Source organism: Thermobia domestica, chromosome 18 (assembly GCF_964235325.1).
Source record: "Thermobia domestica chromosome 18, izTheDome1.hap1.1, whole genome shotgun sequence".
NCBI classification, from domain to species: Eukaryota; Metazoa; Arthropoda; class Insecta; order Zygentoma; family Lepismatidae; genus Thermobia; species Thermobia domestica.
This window is the reverse complement of record NC_137471.1, coordinates 3956162-3970490: the sequence shown is the minus strand read 5'-3', so window position 1 is coordinate 3970490 and position 14329 is coordinate 3956162. Positions and strand designations below refer to the sequence as shown.

Genomic DNA, 14329 nt, shown 5'->3' with positions numbered 1-14329 from the left:
CATCTCTCACATGTAACGGGCAAAATGGCCATAGATGTCGAAAGCCCAGAAATCTAAATCATAAATCCTGAAATCCATTGTAAATATTTGGTCTAGGAATTAATTCGTGCGGGTGGACAAGAGATGGCGCAACGAACGGAGCGTCCCACAGTTCCGTGTATCCACACATGTGTTGCAAACCCCTGTCATCGCGTATCGTTCGTAGTATAGGGCAGTGGATTAAAGCGTCAACAACACCAGTTTGTAGTTAAGTGAACATGGCGCAATTTGTGCCTGATAAAGTGTTTTTGCGGGGTGTCCTGCTGCATTACTTTAACATGCAGAAAAGTGCGACTGAAAGTCATCGTATTTTGGTGGAAGTGTATGGTGACCATGCTCTAGCTGAGCGAACGTGTCAGAAGTGGTTTGCACGGTTTAGAAGTGGTGATTTCGGCTTGGCAGACCAAGAGCGAGCTGGACAGCCAAAAAAATTTCAAGACGAAGAATTGACAGCATTGCTCGAGCAGGATTCGTGTCAAACGCAGGAACAACTTGCAGCAGCATTAGGCGTTGATCAAACAACAGTCTCCAAACGCTTGAAAGCCATGGGAATGATTCAAAAGATGTCACATTGGGTTCCACATGAATTGAAAGACAGAGACGTTGAAAGACGAAAAACCATTTGCGAATTGCTGCTTCAACGACAGAGCAGAAAGGGGTTTCTGCATCGAATTATTACGGGTGATGAGAAGTGGATCCATTACGAGAACCCTAAACGAAAAAAGGCCTGGGTGAAACCAGGTGAACCAGGTCCATCACAACCAAAACGAGATATTCACTGTGCAAAGGTTATGCTGTGCATATGGTGGGATATGAAAGGTGTAGTGTACTATGAGCTGCTGCAACCGGGTGAAACTATGAATGGAGAACGTTATCGACGACAATTAATGCGTTTGAAGCAAGCTCTGGCCAGAACACGACCAGAATGGGAGAACAGACATGATAAACTTATTGTTCAACATGATAATGCTCGCCCACATGTCGCAAAACCGGTCAAAACCTATTTAGAAAATGTTGGATGGGAAGTTTTACCCCACCCGCCGTATTCACCAGACGTTGCTCCTTCGGACTACTACTTGTTCGATTGCATGAACAACGATTTGATTGGACAGCGGTTTACTTCTTCAGAAGATATCGAAACATGGGTCTCTGACTGGATCGCTTCCAAGGATGAGGACTTCTTTCGCCACGGAATCCTTACATTGCCTGACAGATGGGCGAAAGTGGTGGCTAGCGATGGACAATATTTTTCTTAAGGTATTTATGTATTTTGTGTATGTACTACAGCTTCAATGTGTGCGTATCAACCGCACGAATTAATTCCTAGACCAAATATAAAACAAAGATGGTTAAGACAAAGCAAAGATAAAGTTTTTAAATTCATTTTTAATTATTTTGAATTTGTGTAAGTATTCTGTCAAAAGCTGAGTAGCTTAAAAAATGTCTACATCAGTTGTTATCTGATTATATAAATTTGGTGCTCTGTGAAAAAAATAATCGACAGTCTATGGTAGGAAAATGGAAGAGATGAGTATTTGGTAGGAATGTGAAGGGATAATTCTTGAAGTAGAGCTTCAAACCTCAAGTTTCCATTGTCTACCTTATGAAGAAACTTTAGGTCAGTGACATTTTTGCGAGCATTCGGAGTCTAAATATCCAGATAACGCAGGAAATCTTCTTCAGTCATAGAATAAACAGTGATAACACGGAAACGTACTATGGCCAGATAGATGTTCCTTCGCTTCATATAGGTGAGCAATAATCGATCTTGGGTGATCCCACTTTTCATTAATTTGATCTTCCTAAACGTGTAGGGGGCTGGCGCACGTACGGTTTGGCTAATGTTGATAAACAGCACTTAAAAACAGTGTCTGCCTTTCCGTCCCTAAATGTTTCCGATTCAGGCAGCCGCCTAGGTTGTCTTATATATATATATATATATATATATATATATATATACAGAGAGAGAGACGTATATATGTATGTATGTATACAGGCAAGGATCCAAGGGGAGGGCTATAGGGATTATAGCCCCCCCTTGACACTCAGGTATACACTGGATAAAATGGGCTTCGATCCTACTTTCTTTACACTGAATGAAGCGGCAAACTACGGTTTAGCCCCTCCCTTGATCATATCCTCAATCCGTGGCTATATATATATATATGCTCTAATATAGTGAAAATGAATGAAGCGGCAGTTAATATTTTCAATTGCAAGACGATGTTGAATCGTTTCCTGCGTTTTTCACCGGCTACATAGTTTGAGATCGCTGTCGGGGTATTCCTGACACTGTTGTAATAATCCGCTTGGAGGCCTAGGGAAATTACCATGGCAAGGAGTGGAAATCATCGTAGTCTTGGATAATCACTAATCCCCATCTTCGCCAGTGATCCCCTGAATTGTATCCCCCTCTCCCACTAGTGAAGAAAAACACAGGTGTTCAAGGGATATTAATCCGAAGTGTGAAAATACCAGTGAAAGGACATAATAATAGCGATAAAATTTTAAGAGTTTTAATCATTCATATATCTTAATATTGAGCTTGATGCGTGAAAGTGTTCATGTGTTGTATTTTCATATATTGTTTTCTGCAAATACACAATAAATATTCAGTATCCAGGCAATGCATTCGAATTTCTTTAATATGACCGACATTTCATGCACCTCCTACATCGTTGCATCTACGACATTTACCAGTTTGAAGAAGAAAGAATCTTAGCCTCTCCATACTTAAGATTTACATCTAGTCTTTTCCTATGTACTATGAATATTGAAGATATACTTTTTTTATTTTATTTTTATTTTTATTTTTTATTTTATTTTTTTTATAACAAACTAGGTTTCCGAACAGATATTATCTTGACCGAGGTATGTAATAATTATCATTCTTCCAGACCAGATCGCAATTTTTAAGGTTACCATCAGTGACTCGGGTCGATGTTTATTCAGTATTATTACTCCAAGGACTGGGAAGTAGTAAGCGATTACACAACGAAGCGTGCAGGCTGATGCCGTAAGTGCAATGGCATTCGATTGTATTGTTCAATTGTCACACGGTACTTACAAATGGATCTTACTTAAAAAAATAACCCTCGTATATGAATGTTAAATCAGTTTCTTCAGTAGCATCTTTAATTCTAATCAAATAGTAAGTACATCATGCATGACCTAAGAGTAGATTAATGATAGATTATTACCTGATTTGTGTCCACAAGAAGTGTTCCACCTGCTTGAGGTACATTTTTGAGTAAAATATTTTGTCCTGCAGCTGCTGTAGTCGCTGCACCAAAGACAGCTGCGTCTTGAAATATATGAAGTGGGAATGTAACAAAGGCGCTATTCTCTTGTACATTTCCCCCTGAAATAAAAGAGATGTTTCCTACTAAACCACAATAACAGATGTATTAATTCTAATGAATAAATTCTCTTTCAAAACCACAAAAGATTGACTTCAACAGAATCATTTATTTCATTTATAATGGTGTTCCATACATTAACTTAACGAAAATAAACAAAGGAGCCCTTGACACAAGGAGCTCAAAATTCAAGTGTCGAATTTTTAAAAAATTGGTGCTGTCAGGAAGGTATAGGGTTGACACATCATGAAAAAATGTAGTTTCCGAAATAAAGTAATTATCATGGCACACGAGGGCAAAATATCAAAATATTTTATAATGGAGTATATTAGAAACTACATGTGACATTTTTTTTTAAACCTTGGGTCCAGCCTAGGATACTGAATTTTGGAAAGCAATCTTTAAACTTTCCAATGGTGTTTGTTCCACGTCTCTAGTGCACATATTAACCATTTTATGACAATTTTTAATAATCACTAACTGAAAAAATGCAGTTTTTGAAAATTTTTGAACACCCTGTATGGGGACACTTTCAGGAGGAGAGAGGTAATATTTGGGATATTTTCATCTCCCACTGCAATAAAGCTGTGCACCAATTTTTACAAAAATCTAAGATCGTCAAGTCAGATTTTGTCATTTTATTGGCTGATTTCACATGTCCCAAACTCCTTACCTCCAGTTGCGAACACAGTATTCCCCGTTGAGAAAACGAGGCCATTGCTTGAGAACACAGCATCCGATGGCAGAGATAGTACATGGCTCCCTGCGACTGTATTCACTTCATCCATTGTCAATTGAACACCCTAGGTTGAAAACTTGTTGCGTTGCTTGCATTGCGTACATTTTATTATTCTCCACCCCATATCTACAGTTGGAGTCACTGCAAAGGATAAAATAGCACTTATAATCAACTAAATACTGCTTTACTAACGATAACGTAAGAGTTAAGGACTATTTTTTAAAATTTAATTTTTAAAAAATATGTTTAAAGAAGAGAAAAGGACAACATAATATATATGGTTAATTAACTATGACATAATCCATTTAATTCAGGCAGGGAGTTACCTTAATGGTCTCAGATGCTCAGTGGCGTAACTAAAAGCTTGGAGGCCCTCCCGCAGACAGCATGGGGTGGGGCCCCTTCTCTACGTCCCATTTCATGATTTTGGGGCTCCCTGATGGCTTGGAGCCCTCCCGCAATGTGAGGTCTGTGGGGCCCTTATTTACGCCCCTGCACATGCTATTGAATTTAACAGATCTTATAGAGGTGCCACCAGGAGATGGTCTGCGAAGTTTCTTACCACGTGCGAAGGGAAAATATAGTCCCTACTTTGATGTTTGCATTACCATTCACGATCATTATTTGACACCATTAAGCAAACTGCCATTATAGATGTAACGAAAAGGAAGATTTTTTTCTACTCTTCACAAATAATGTTAATTTATTCTTTTTTCATGAGATCTTCGTTTCTTTTCAATTGTTTCCATATTTTTTTACGTGAAAAGTTTTTCTTTTAAATCTTCGGAGCAAAAGTCTCTCAAGAAATAAATAAATAAGATATAGGGAACACCTCCATTAGATTTAATATTTCTTTATATATATATATATAAAACGTATGTTCCCAGCATAATTGTGAATGCCTGAAGCAATTTTAATCAAGCTTAGTACACGTATTACTTACAGTATGGAAAACAGTACTGGGAATAAAAAACCCTTTGCACACCTAAAGGGGAGAAAGTGGGGGTGAGGTAAAAATAATAGAAAACGATTAACATTAGAGTCGAATTCATAACTTTCGGAATCGTTAGAAAGAATCGTGACACTCCCGATGCCGGTTAAGTCCAATTTCAGTTCTCATTAGCACCGGGAGTGGGGTTATGGAATCGGATAAAATGGTGACAAAAAAAAAAAAAATAATCGAAAACGATCAATATTAGTGCCGAATCCATAGTTTGTTTTCGGGGTTGGTAAGTTGATTGATGACAGCTGAGATCTCTTTTAAGTCCAATTTCAGCCTCCAGTGGGGTCAGATTCTTTAGAACATCTAGGAACACTTGGAGGGGTGACCAATAATCGAAAATGAGCAATATTAGTTTCAAATCCATGGATTTCGGGGTCGCTGAGATGAATAGTGGCATTCCTGATCCCATTTACATTGAAGTTCAGTCCCCATTACCACCCCGGGGGGATGGTGACATGTAAAAATAATCGAAAGATATTAGCGTCGAATCCACAGTTTTCGGTTTTTAAAACTGATTGATGACCTTACCGATGTCCGTTAAGTCAAAGTTTAGTCCCCAGTCGGAGTAGGAGCCCTAGTATTGCTAGAAGGGCGTGGGAAGAGGGAAAGTTAAAAAAATTAAAAATGACCTATACAAGTATCGAATTCACAGCGTTTGGGGTCTCTGAGACGAATAGTGATACTCTCGGTGCCGTTTAAGTCCATATTTGGGCCCCATTAGTACCCTTACGGTGTGGGAAGAGGTGAAATATAAAAATAATCGAAAACACTCGATATTAGTGTTGAATTCATAGTTTTCGGTGTCGATAAGACGAATAGTTACACTAACGATAGCATTAAAGTCCAAATTCAACCTCAATCGAAAAACAGAATACTCCAATGACTATGAATGTCGAATCCACAGTTTTCAGGGTCGCTTTGCGGCTAGGTGTCAATCCCGATGACCCTTAAGTTCCTGCAAGAACATGCATGTCAGCTGGATTGCAAATTTATAGGGCAACGCCAAAGTCATTGCTCGTATATATACATATGCATATCAGCATGTGGATTATAAGTGGTAATTAAAATATGTTTAAGTGATTCCCAAAGTAAAGTCCGGGTAGGAAATTTTTTGTCCACGAGCTTTCACGTCGAAAATGGCCTGAAACAAGGAGATGCGTTATCGCCATTATTATTTAACTTCGTGCTGGAATACACCATAAGGAAAATCAAAGATAGCAACCAGGGCCTAGAGTTGAACGGTAATCACCAGGTTATGGCATATGCTGATGATGTAAATTTAATAGGGGGTGATAGGAGAACAATAGAAAGAAATGCAGAGATCTTATTAAACGTTTGCAGGGACATAAGTTTAGAAGTAAATGCAGAGAAACTAAATACATGGAAGTGCGTCGGGACCGGAATACAGCAAATTACGGATGCGTTAAAATATTAAATAATACTTTTGATAAAATGGGTAGTTTCAAATATGTAGGATCAATATTAACAGAGGAAAATCATATTCACGAAGAAATTAAATGTCGACTAAAAGCAGGGAATTCGTGTTACTATTCGGTTCAAAATCTCTTGTCGTCGCGAATTCTGTCGAAGAATTTGAAGCTTAAAATATATAAAACGATAACCATGCCTGTTGTTCTGTATAGTTGCGAAACATGGTCGCTTACTCTGAGGGAAGAACAAAGACTGAAAGTATTTGAGAACAGGTCCTGAGAAGAATATTCGGACTTAAGAGGAACGGGAATGGGGAATGGCGGAAACTTCATAACGAGGAACTACATAATTTATGCGATTTACTCGACATTGTTAGGGTCGTCAAGTCTAGGAGGCTTAGGTGGGCAGGTCATGTAGCTAGAATGGAAGAAAGTAGAAACGCTTTCAGTCTTGACTGGAGGACCCATCGGAAAACGACCATTAGGAAGCCCTAGGCGCAGATGGGAGGACAATATTAAGATGGATCTCGCAGAGATAGGAATACAAAGTAGAAACTGGATGCAATTAGTCAGTGGAGAGCTTTTGGAACGCGGCATTGAACCTCCGGGTTCCATAGGCCATAGAGTTAGTTAGTTATAAGCATGTGGATGCATGAATGTATATTCTAGTGTAACTCTGGACGCCTGGACCAATTTCAACCAATCTTGGTAGACACATGATTTAGAATCTGGAAAAAATACTGAGGGCGTAAGACACCTCAAAAGTACGAATTCGGAGGTGTGACATATAAAAATAATTCAAAACGACCGATACAAGTGATTACTATATAATCTAGGTTGAGGTTGCAGAAATGAATAGTGACGCTTCCAATGCAGTTTAAGTCCAAGTTCAGCCCCATCTTCAGAGCGGGAAAAGGGGAGAGATGTGAAAAATACAACGTCAAAAATGACTGAAATTAATGTCGAATTCAGTTTTCGGAATCGGATAAAACGGTTGATCCATTTGGAATTACTTTTGAAACATAGTTACTACCCATCTCAAGCTAGATTTTCAACTTAAAAAGTTCGTTACTGAATTGTCTATGTCTGTGTGGGTGTGTCTGTCTGTTAGCTGCGAATTTTTCAATTTTGAGCCTTCCATTCGATAGAGTATCAAAAACTATTTGAAAGAAGTGATGGAATTTTTCGCGTCCTTCCTACCGTTCCCGAGCTATTGGCCAAAAAAAAAAAAAAAGAAAAAAAAAAAGAAAAAAAATTCGATTTCGGGAGATTTAAGGAACCATATCGGAACCGTAAGTCATACAGAGGCCATATTGGTGTTGATCAATACGTAAGAGGATGGTACAAAATAGTAACCGGTGGCCACTGGCCAACTGACCACCGTTCCCCAGATATTGTCCAAAAAAGTTCGAATTTCGGGTAATTTAAGGAGCCATATCTCAGGAACAGTAAGTCAAAGAGAGATGATATGCTGCGAATTTTTAAATTTTGAACCCCCATTTTGAGTAGGAATGGCCACATTTTTTTGAAAAATGAATTTTTCGAAAACAAAAATTTTTCGAAAAACGAATTTTTTTTCGAAAAATGACTTTTTTTTAAAAAAAAAAAAGCGAAAAACGAAAAATGAAGTTTCCGAAAATTGAAAAACAGATTTTTCGAAAAAGGCCATCTCTAATTCTGAGCATGTGTCATCGTAATACGTATCGCAGAACGTTTTACGGGAACTCAAACAAAACATGTGGAAAAAATTTAGTACTCAAGAAAATTATAAATGGATAAATATATTACAATAATTGTGTAATGAGTATAATAATAAAGTACATAGAACAATAGAAGTTTTAAAAAAATATTTTTTTTTTAAGTTCGTTCTGGCAATGCTCTTGGAGCTTTCTCAACTCGTTTAATTATACAATTTGATTACAGGGTGTATTCTGTGGTGGGAGGACGTTTCAAAATTTACGCCAAAAGTAGAGTATCTTCTGTATCTGTATCAGTATACTTTCACTGAAACACGTATCCAAAGGAGGAAGGGAATTCAAATATTTTCCACAGAAGTATTTCTTTACGTGCAAAGAACAAACATTTCAGCTCGTGTATATTATTTATTCTTTATTTTCTCGTTCTCGTGTATACTACTGTCGCATATTTCTCATAAATGTTTTTCATTCTGTCACGCTTCCGTCTGTTTGTGTAGGTAAGCAAGCATGTTTATTCTTCATGCCTTTCTCGCTAGGTCCCTAAGCCCTGACACATAAAGTGCAGTTAAAGAAAGCTTGTTTCTGACAGTTCGAGAGGGCACGTATTGTAATGATGGTATTATTGCTAAAGGCTCTGCAATTACAGAGGTAGCAGCAGGAAAGTGTAATTTACAAGTAATAATAATAATAATAAGAAGAAGAAGAAGAAGAATACTTGAAACGGAGGCGTGTGCAAGGGGTAGGTTCAGCAAGACATTATGGGAAAATAAAACTTTTACTACATTATGATTATATATATATATATATATATATATATATATGTAGCGCGTCCTGAAAAGGGTGAGATTGAGTGTTTCAATGCCCCTTCCCACACCTTTATGAATGTATGAATGTACAAGAAAACAAAAGAATAGATTAATAAAAGTGGTTTTGCATTGAGTTTCCGGAACTTGCGTACTCTTATGTGATATAAAACAGGAGACAATTTGATATGAAACCTTCATGCAACATAATCAATCTCTATCTTTAACCAACTAGGACAGGTTTTGTACTTTTAAGTGTCGAGTAAGTCTAGCATTTCTTATTGGAGTTATTAACATTTACTGTTTATTAAATCATACTATCCTGTCAGGTTCGATATTTGCAATCCCCCTATAAAAAAAAAATTGATATCCTCCCTTTCTTATAAAATCCTAATTAATAAAATTTTCTTATATAGAAACTTTGTCCTTTTTAAAGTACTTTGCACAGTCCTTTTTAAGTCTTCTTATCCGTGAATAAACTATCTTTTCTTAACGAATCAAGGAGAGAATTTGAAGTTGGATACTTCTTTTGTTGGTGCTACCTGTAAACGTGAGGTTGAATGCGTTCGTGAAGTCATTTAGTGGTTGATTTTAGGCTTGCTCGTGATATATATATATATATATATATATATATATATATATATATATATACCAGGAATTGTAAGAGATAACGAAAAAGTATCATTAGTGCTTTCGAATTTTTCCTTATGGCACACATAACAGTTCATTCACTTACTTTCAACAAATTCAAAGTGCGCTTGAATACGTGTTCTACGGGAGGGTAGGGGGGAGAAGCGGGGTCCTTATTTTCTTTCTTGCCTTCAAAATAGCATATGCGTTATGTAATTTTCTGTGACTAACTGCTGTATGCTGAACCACTTGTTTTATTCGTTGTTGTTTTAGTATTTTCAGTCGTCTTTTCAATAGTATTTATCTTTCTTTTGTAAACACAGTACACATCAACTATTCACAATTAACAATTATCGGTAATTCGGAAAGAATACTCAAAACAGTGTATACTAAAACAACTATTAAAGAGACACTAATACGTCATTACACAAATAACTATTGGCAGAAGATTTAACCTTCAACTACCGACAACAGCGAGGTCAATGACCTTGGTTGCCTAGTAACAGCGTGAAAGAAAAGGGCAGTGATTGGCGAAGTACTTTCCCTTTCGTTTCGTTTGCATTACGTGTAGCTATCCGACAAAAGGCCAGCTTTCGTTAACTGCACTATAAGTAGTGGCAATGTCGCTGCGAGCTGTCACTTGTTGGCTTCTATATAAACTTCACGACAAAGTATAGAACCTGTATATTTTTTGTTTCTTTGCCAAAAAAAAAAAAAAAAAAAAAAAAAAAAAAAAAAAAAATCTGGTCCCATACTGGCTGCCAAAGATGGCACCTTTAAACTATTTGTCATATGCGATTCTTCGCAAAATATTAAAACGCTCCATCTGTGGAACAGTTCAAGATAATTTGTTGTCTTTTGTTCCGTCGTTTGAAAAATAGTAATTTATTGATTCAAATTATATTCTCCATTTACAAGTAGTTTCCAAGTTCTCGTTCTGAATGAAGCCTTCTTGATTTCTTAAAAAATAATTTTAAAAAATTCAAAAATATCAATCTTTTCAACTATTGATCAGTATCATACAGTACTATATTTATTGAAAAGGAGAATTTGCACTCTTGTATTGAACAGGTTTTATAAACAATGTCCATGTTTAACTTCTCTTCTCATGTTTCGATTGCAGTGTTTTATTATTATTATTATTATTATTAATAATAATAATAATTTATTTGTCTCAGAAATACCAATCGCAAAAAATCTGAGAATTGTACGGAATTTGTATCTCGAAGAAGAACATGACATTTTGGTTCTGGATTTTTTTATAATGGTTTTGTAAAAAAAAAAAAAAAAAAAAAAAAAAAAAAAAAAAAAAAAAAAAAACTCTTGAACCAATGTGTTCAATGTATGGAATAAAAGTCATAAATTAAACCAGGTTGGAAATGGTGAAATGTTTTTATTCCTAAGGTTCTTTCACGGAACCTTCGAAATAATGAAAATTGTGGAACTACCCAGAAAATTCCAGATTGTAACAGGTGTTTCTAGAAAATTCTGAAAACATCTAAACTGGAACATTCTAGAACCATCCAGACAATTCCAGAATATAACAGAATTTTCTGGAACCATTCAGATAATTCTATATGTTTGTCCTACCATATAAAAGGGAGGACACATGAATTTACAGTTCAGTTGTCAATAGGCAAGAAAAGAGAGTAGTTCACCTTTGTGGTATAACAATATCTATTACCTTTTGTGAGGATCCTTCTGATTAATTGAGTTCTAGAATGCTTTGTGGAAAAGAGTGAGTTCTGACTGACTGAGACCCACAGGGGAAAATCAAAATTAAATCTTTAAGTTTTACGTTCCATGATTATGCTGGTTGGGCTAAAGGCGGCGGTGATGATGAGAAATGAATGAAATGGTGGAATGAAGAAAGTGGGAAGAAACGGGAGAACCCCGAGAAAACCCGCGCACATGGTGTTTGTTCACCACAAAGCTCATTTGGCGCGAGCTGGGATCGAACCAAGGATCTCATGCACCAGAAATGAATGCTCTACCACTGAGCCACAGCGGCCACGAGACCCACAGGACAGTGAAGCGTGATGACTATTTGCATAATCATAATCATAACCAACTAACCTACCGACGACCTAAAGCTTTGCCAAATTTAAATTATGTCCCTTTCAAATAGAAAACACATTTCCGCACTGAAAAGTTCTTGTATGGCTTTGGTTATACTCTCTTGTACATTTACTGTTTATTGGTTTGTTGAAGTGTAGAGCCCCTTTCCAACACTGACGCTATATGAGACGTGGACCTACAGGTTAAAGTGGAATCTGAACCACCGTAACGCACAAAGCCGGATCTAGAAGGTAAAAACTAAAGGGGGAAGGGCAGCCAAAACCCATACTATGATAGGTGTATCATAAAAATATACAAAAAAATATAAACTTTCAAATATATATAAATCACTTAAGTTACTTGCGACACAAAAAACTGGAGGGGTTAGATCCGCCACTGGTAATGCGTTCAACTTTTAATGCTTTCCCACTTGGAAAAGGACGCGGGTCCATGTACAGCATGTTGCACGTTTAAATCTTGTATACCGTTTATATAGGACAAGATTCCTAGACATTTTGATACAAGAATATTCACAATTTGTACAATATAGAGAAAACATAAGATGTAGTTTGGTTTCTGTCACACAATTCTTCAAAATTTTAGAACTAGAATCAAGTTAAATTCTGTTTCAAAAACATTGCAACGAATATAGTTTTCTTCAACACTTTCTCTTCTTTATTTTTTTCTCGTAGCATGAAAAGACTTAAAATTAGTCAGACTCTAGTAGGTAAAAGTTATTTGCTAAGTTTAGTCTATCCAAATACCAAATTTAATGTCTCAATATTCAGATTCCGAAATGCATTTCGAGAGTTAACAAACTTCACTTTTTAGATCTGAAGTTTGTAATGAAGAGGTAAAATATCAAAGTTGATATTGTTTATTTACACCCTCCATTCCGAAAGAAACCGAACTTTTGAAAACAAATAGTACCACTAGTGCCATCTGTTGTAATATTTTACCGGTAGATGGCGTAGTCCCTCATTGACAACTGGTATAAATGTCATGACATTTGGATGCACGGCAACAAAGTTATTGCGTTTCAACTGTCAGTGTGTTGTGTACATCGGTCGGAAAATGAGTTTCAAACAACGAGCTGCAATTGAGTTTTGTGTTCAACTGGGTAAAACTTTTAGTGAAACGCACCAAATGCTACAAAATGCATATGGTGATGAGTGTCTATCCCGTACGCAAGTTTACGAGTGGTTCAGGCGATTCAAATCGGGTAGAGAGACGCTGGATGATGACGAAAGATCAGGCCGTCCCAGAACCAGAAAACATCGAAAAAGTGCGTGAATTCATCAAACATAACAAAAAATCGTCGGTGAAAGTTATTGAAATGGAATTAGGCATTCCTCAAACAACCGCATACCGCATTTTGACCGAAGTTTTGGGCCTTAAGAAGGTTAATTCGCGGTTTGTACCACACAAACTCACCGAAGACCAAAAAGTTGATCGAATTGCGCATTGCAAAGACATCGTTAAAAGTGCTCGGCAGGATCGAAACTTCTTAAAATCGATTTTAACTGGTGACGAGACGTGGTGTTTTGAATATGAGCCCGAAACAAAGCGGCAAAGTGCTGAATGGAGAGCGCCGGATGAAGGAACACCCAAAAAAAAGTCGCTTGGTGAAGTCAAAAGTTAAGGTGATGCTGATTTGTTTTTACGATTCAAAAGGAATTATCCACAAAGAATTTGTTCCGCCCGGCCAGACAGTCACTGGAGAGTTTTACTTGGGCGTCATGAAGCGTTTGCTGGCAAGAATTCGTCGTATTCGGCCCGAATATCGCGAAATCGGCAGTTGGACTCTTTTGGACGATCATGCACCATCACATCGTTCGCGACTTGTAACTGAAATTTTGGTCAAAAATCACATTATTCGGTTGCATCATCCACCCTATTCACCAGATCTCGCTCCGTGCGATTTCTATCTGTTCCCGAAACTGCATTTGGCGATGAAAGGAAAGTGGCACGCATCGATTGATGCCATTGAGAAGGCGACGACCGCCGTCCTAAAGACCATTCCAATAAAGGACATGGAGAAGTCGTTTGACAACTTTTTGGAGCGTGCAAATGTGTGTTTTTTTTTTTTTTTTTTTTTTTTTTTTAACGTTCGGTTTCTTTTGGAATGGAGGGTGTATAACTAGCTTAAATGGGAGCATGGGAGCTGTATTTCGAAGTCAACGCCTGAGGGTATATCACCATTCACCTCAGCGACCGCGAAAACTCGGGATTTGACACTAACATAGGTTATTTTGGATTATTTTTACTTGTCTCGGTCTCCTCTCCCCCGCCGGTGACCCCCGGCCTGCAGCCGAATTGGGTGAATTTGGAAGTTAATGCATTCGGAGTTTCACCATTTATCTCAGCAACCGCGAAACCTATGAATTCGACACTTATATAGGTCATTTTTCCTACTTTTACAGTCCCGGTAAACGGTTCCCCTGAGACCCCCTGGTTCGAAATAAATAATAATAATAATAATAATAATAATAATAAAAGTCTTGGTCTGCGGCCTGGACCAAGGTACCCTGATCCAAATTTGATCACTCTTCGTCCACTCGTCTGGTCCCC

General features: G+C 37.4%; 1 protein-coding gene across 4 annotated transcripts in view; it reads right to left on the bottom strand.

The window, feature by feature from the left end:
* The window catches only part of LOC145675490 (zinc finger protein 236-like), a 134333-nt gene that overhangs the window by 116196 nt on the left and 3808 nt on the right, over window positions 1-14329 (bottom strand). For all 4 annotated transcript variants that reach the window (XM_081745936.1, XM_081745938.1, XM_081745937.1 and 1 more), the window contains exons 2-3: window positions 4072-4278; window positions 3240-3400 (exon numbers count right to left, since the gene is read on the bottom strand). In XM_081745936.1, the coding sequence (XP_081602062.1) occupies window positions 3240-3400; window positions 4072-4186 (276 nt within the window). In that variant the 5' untranslated portion in view covers window positions 4187-4278. The remainder of the gene's footprint in view (window positions 1-3239; window positions 3401-4071; window positions 4279-14329) is intronic.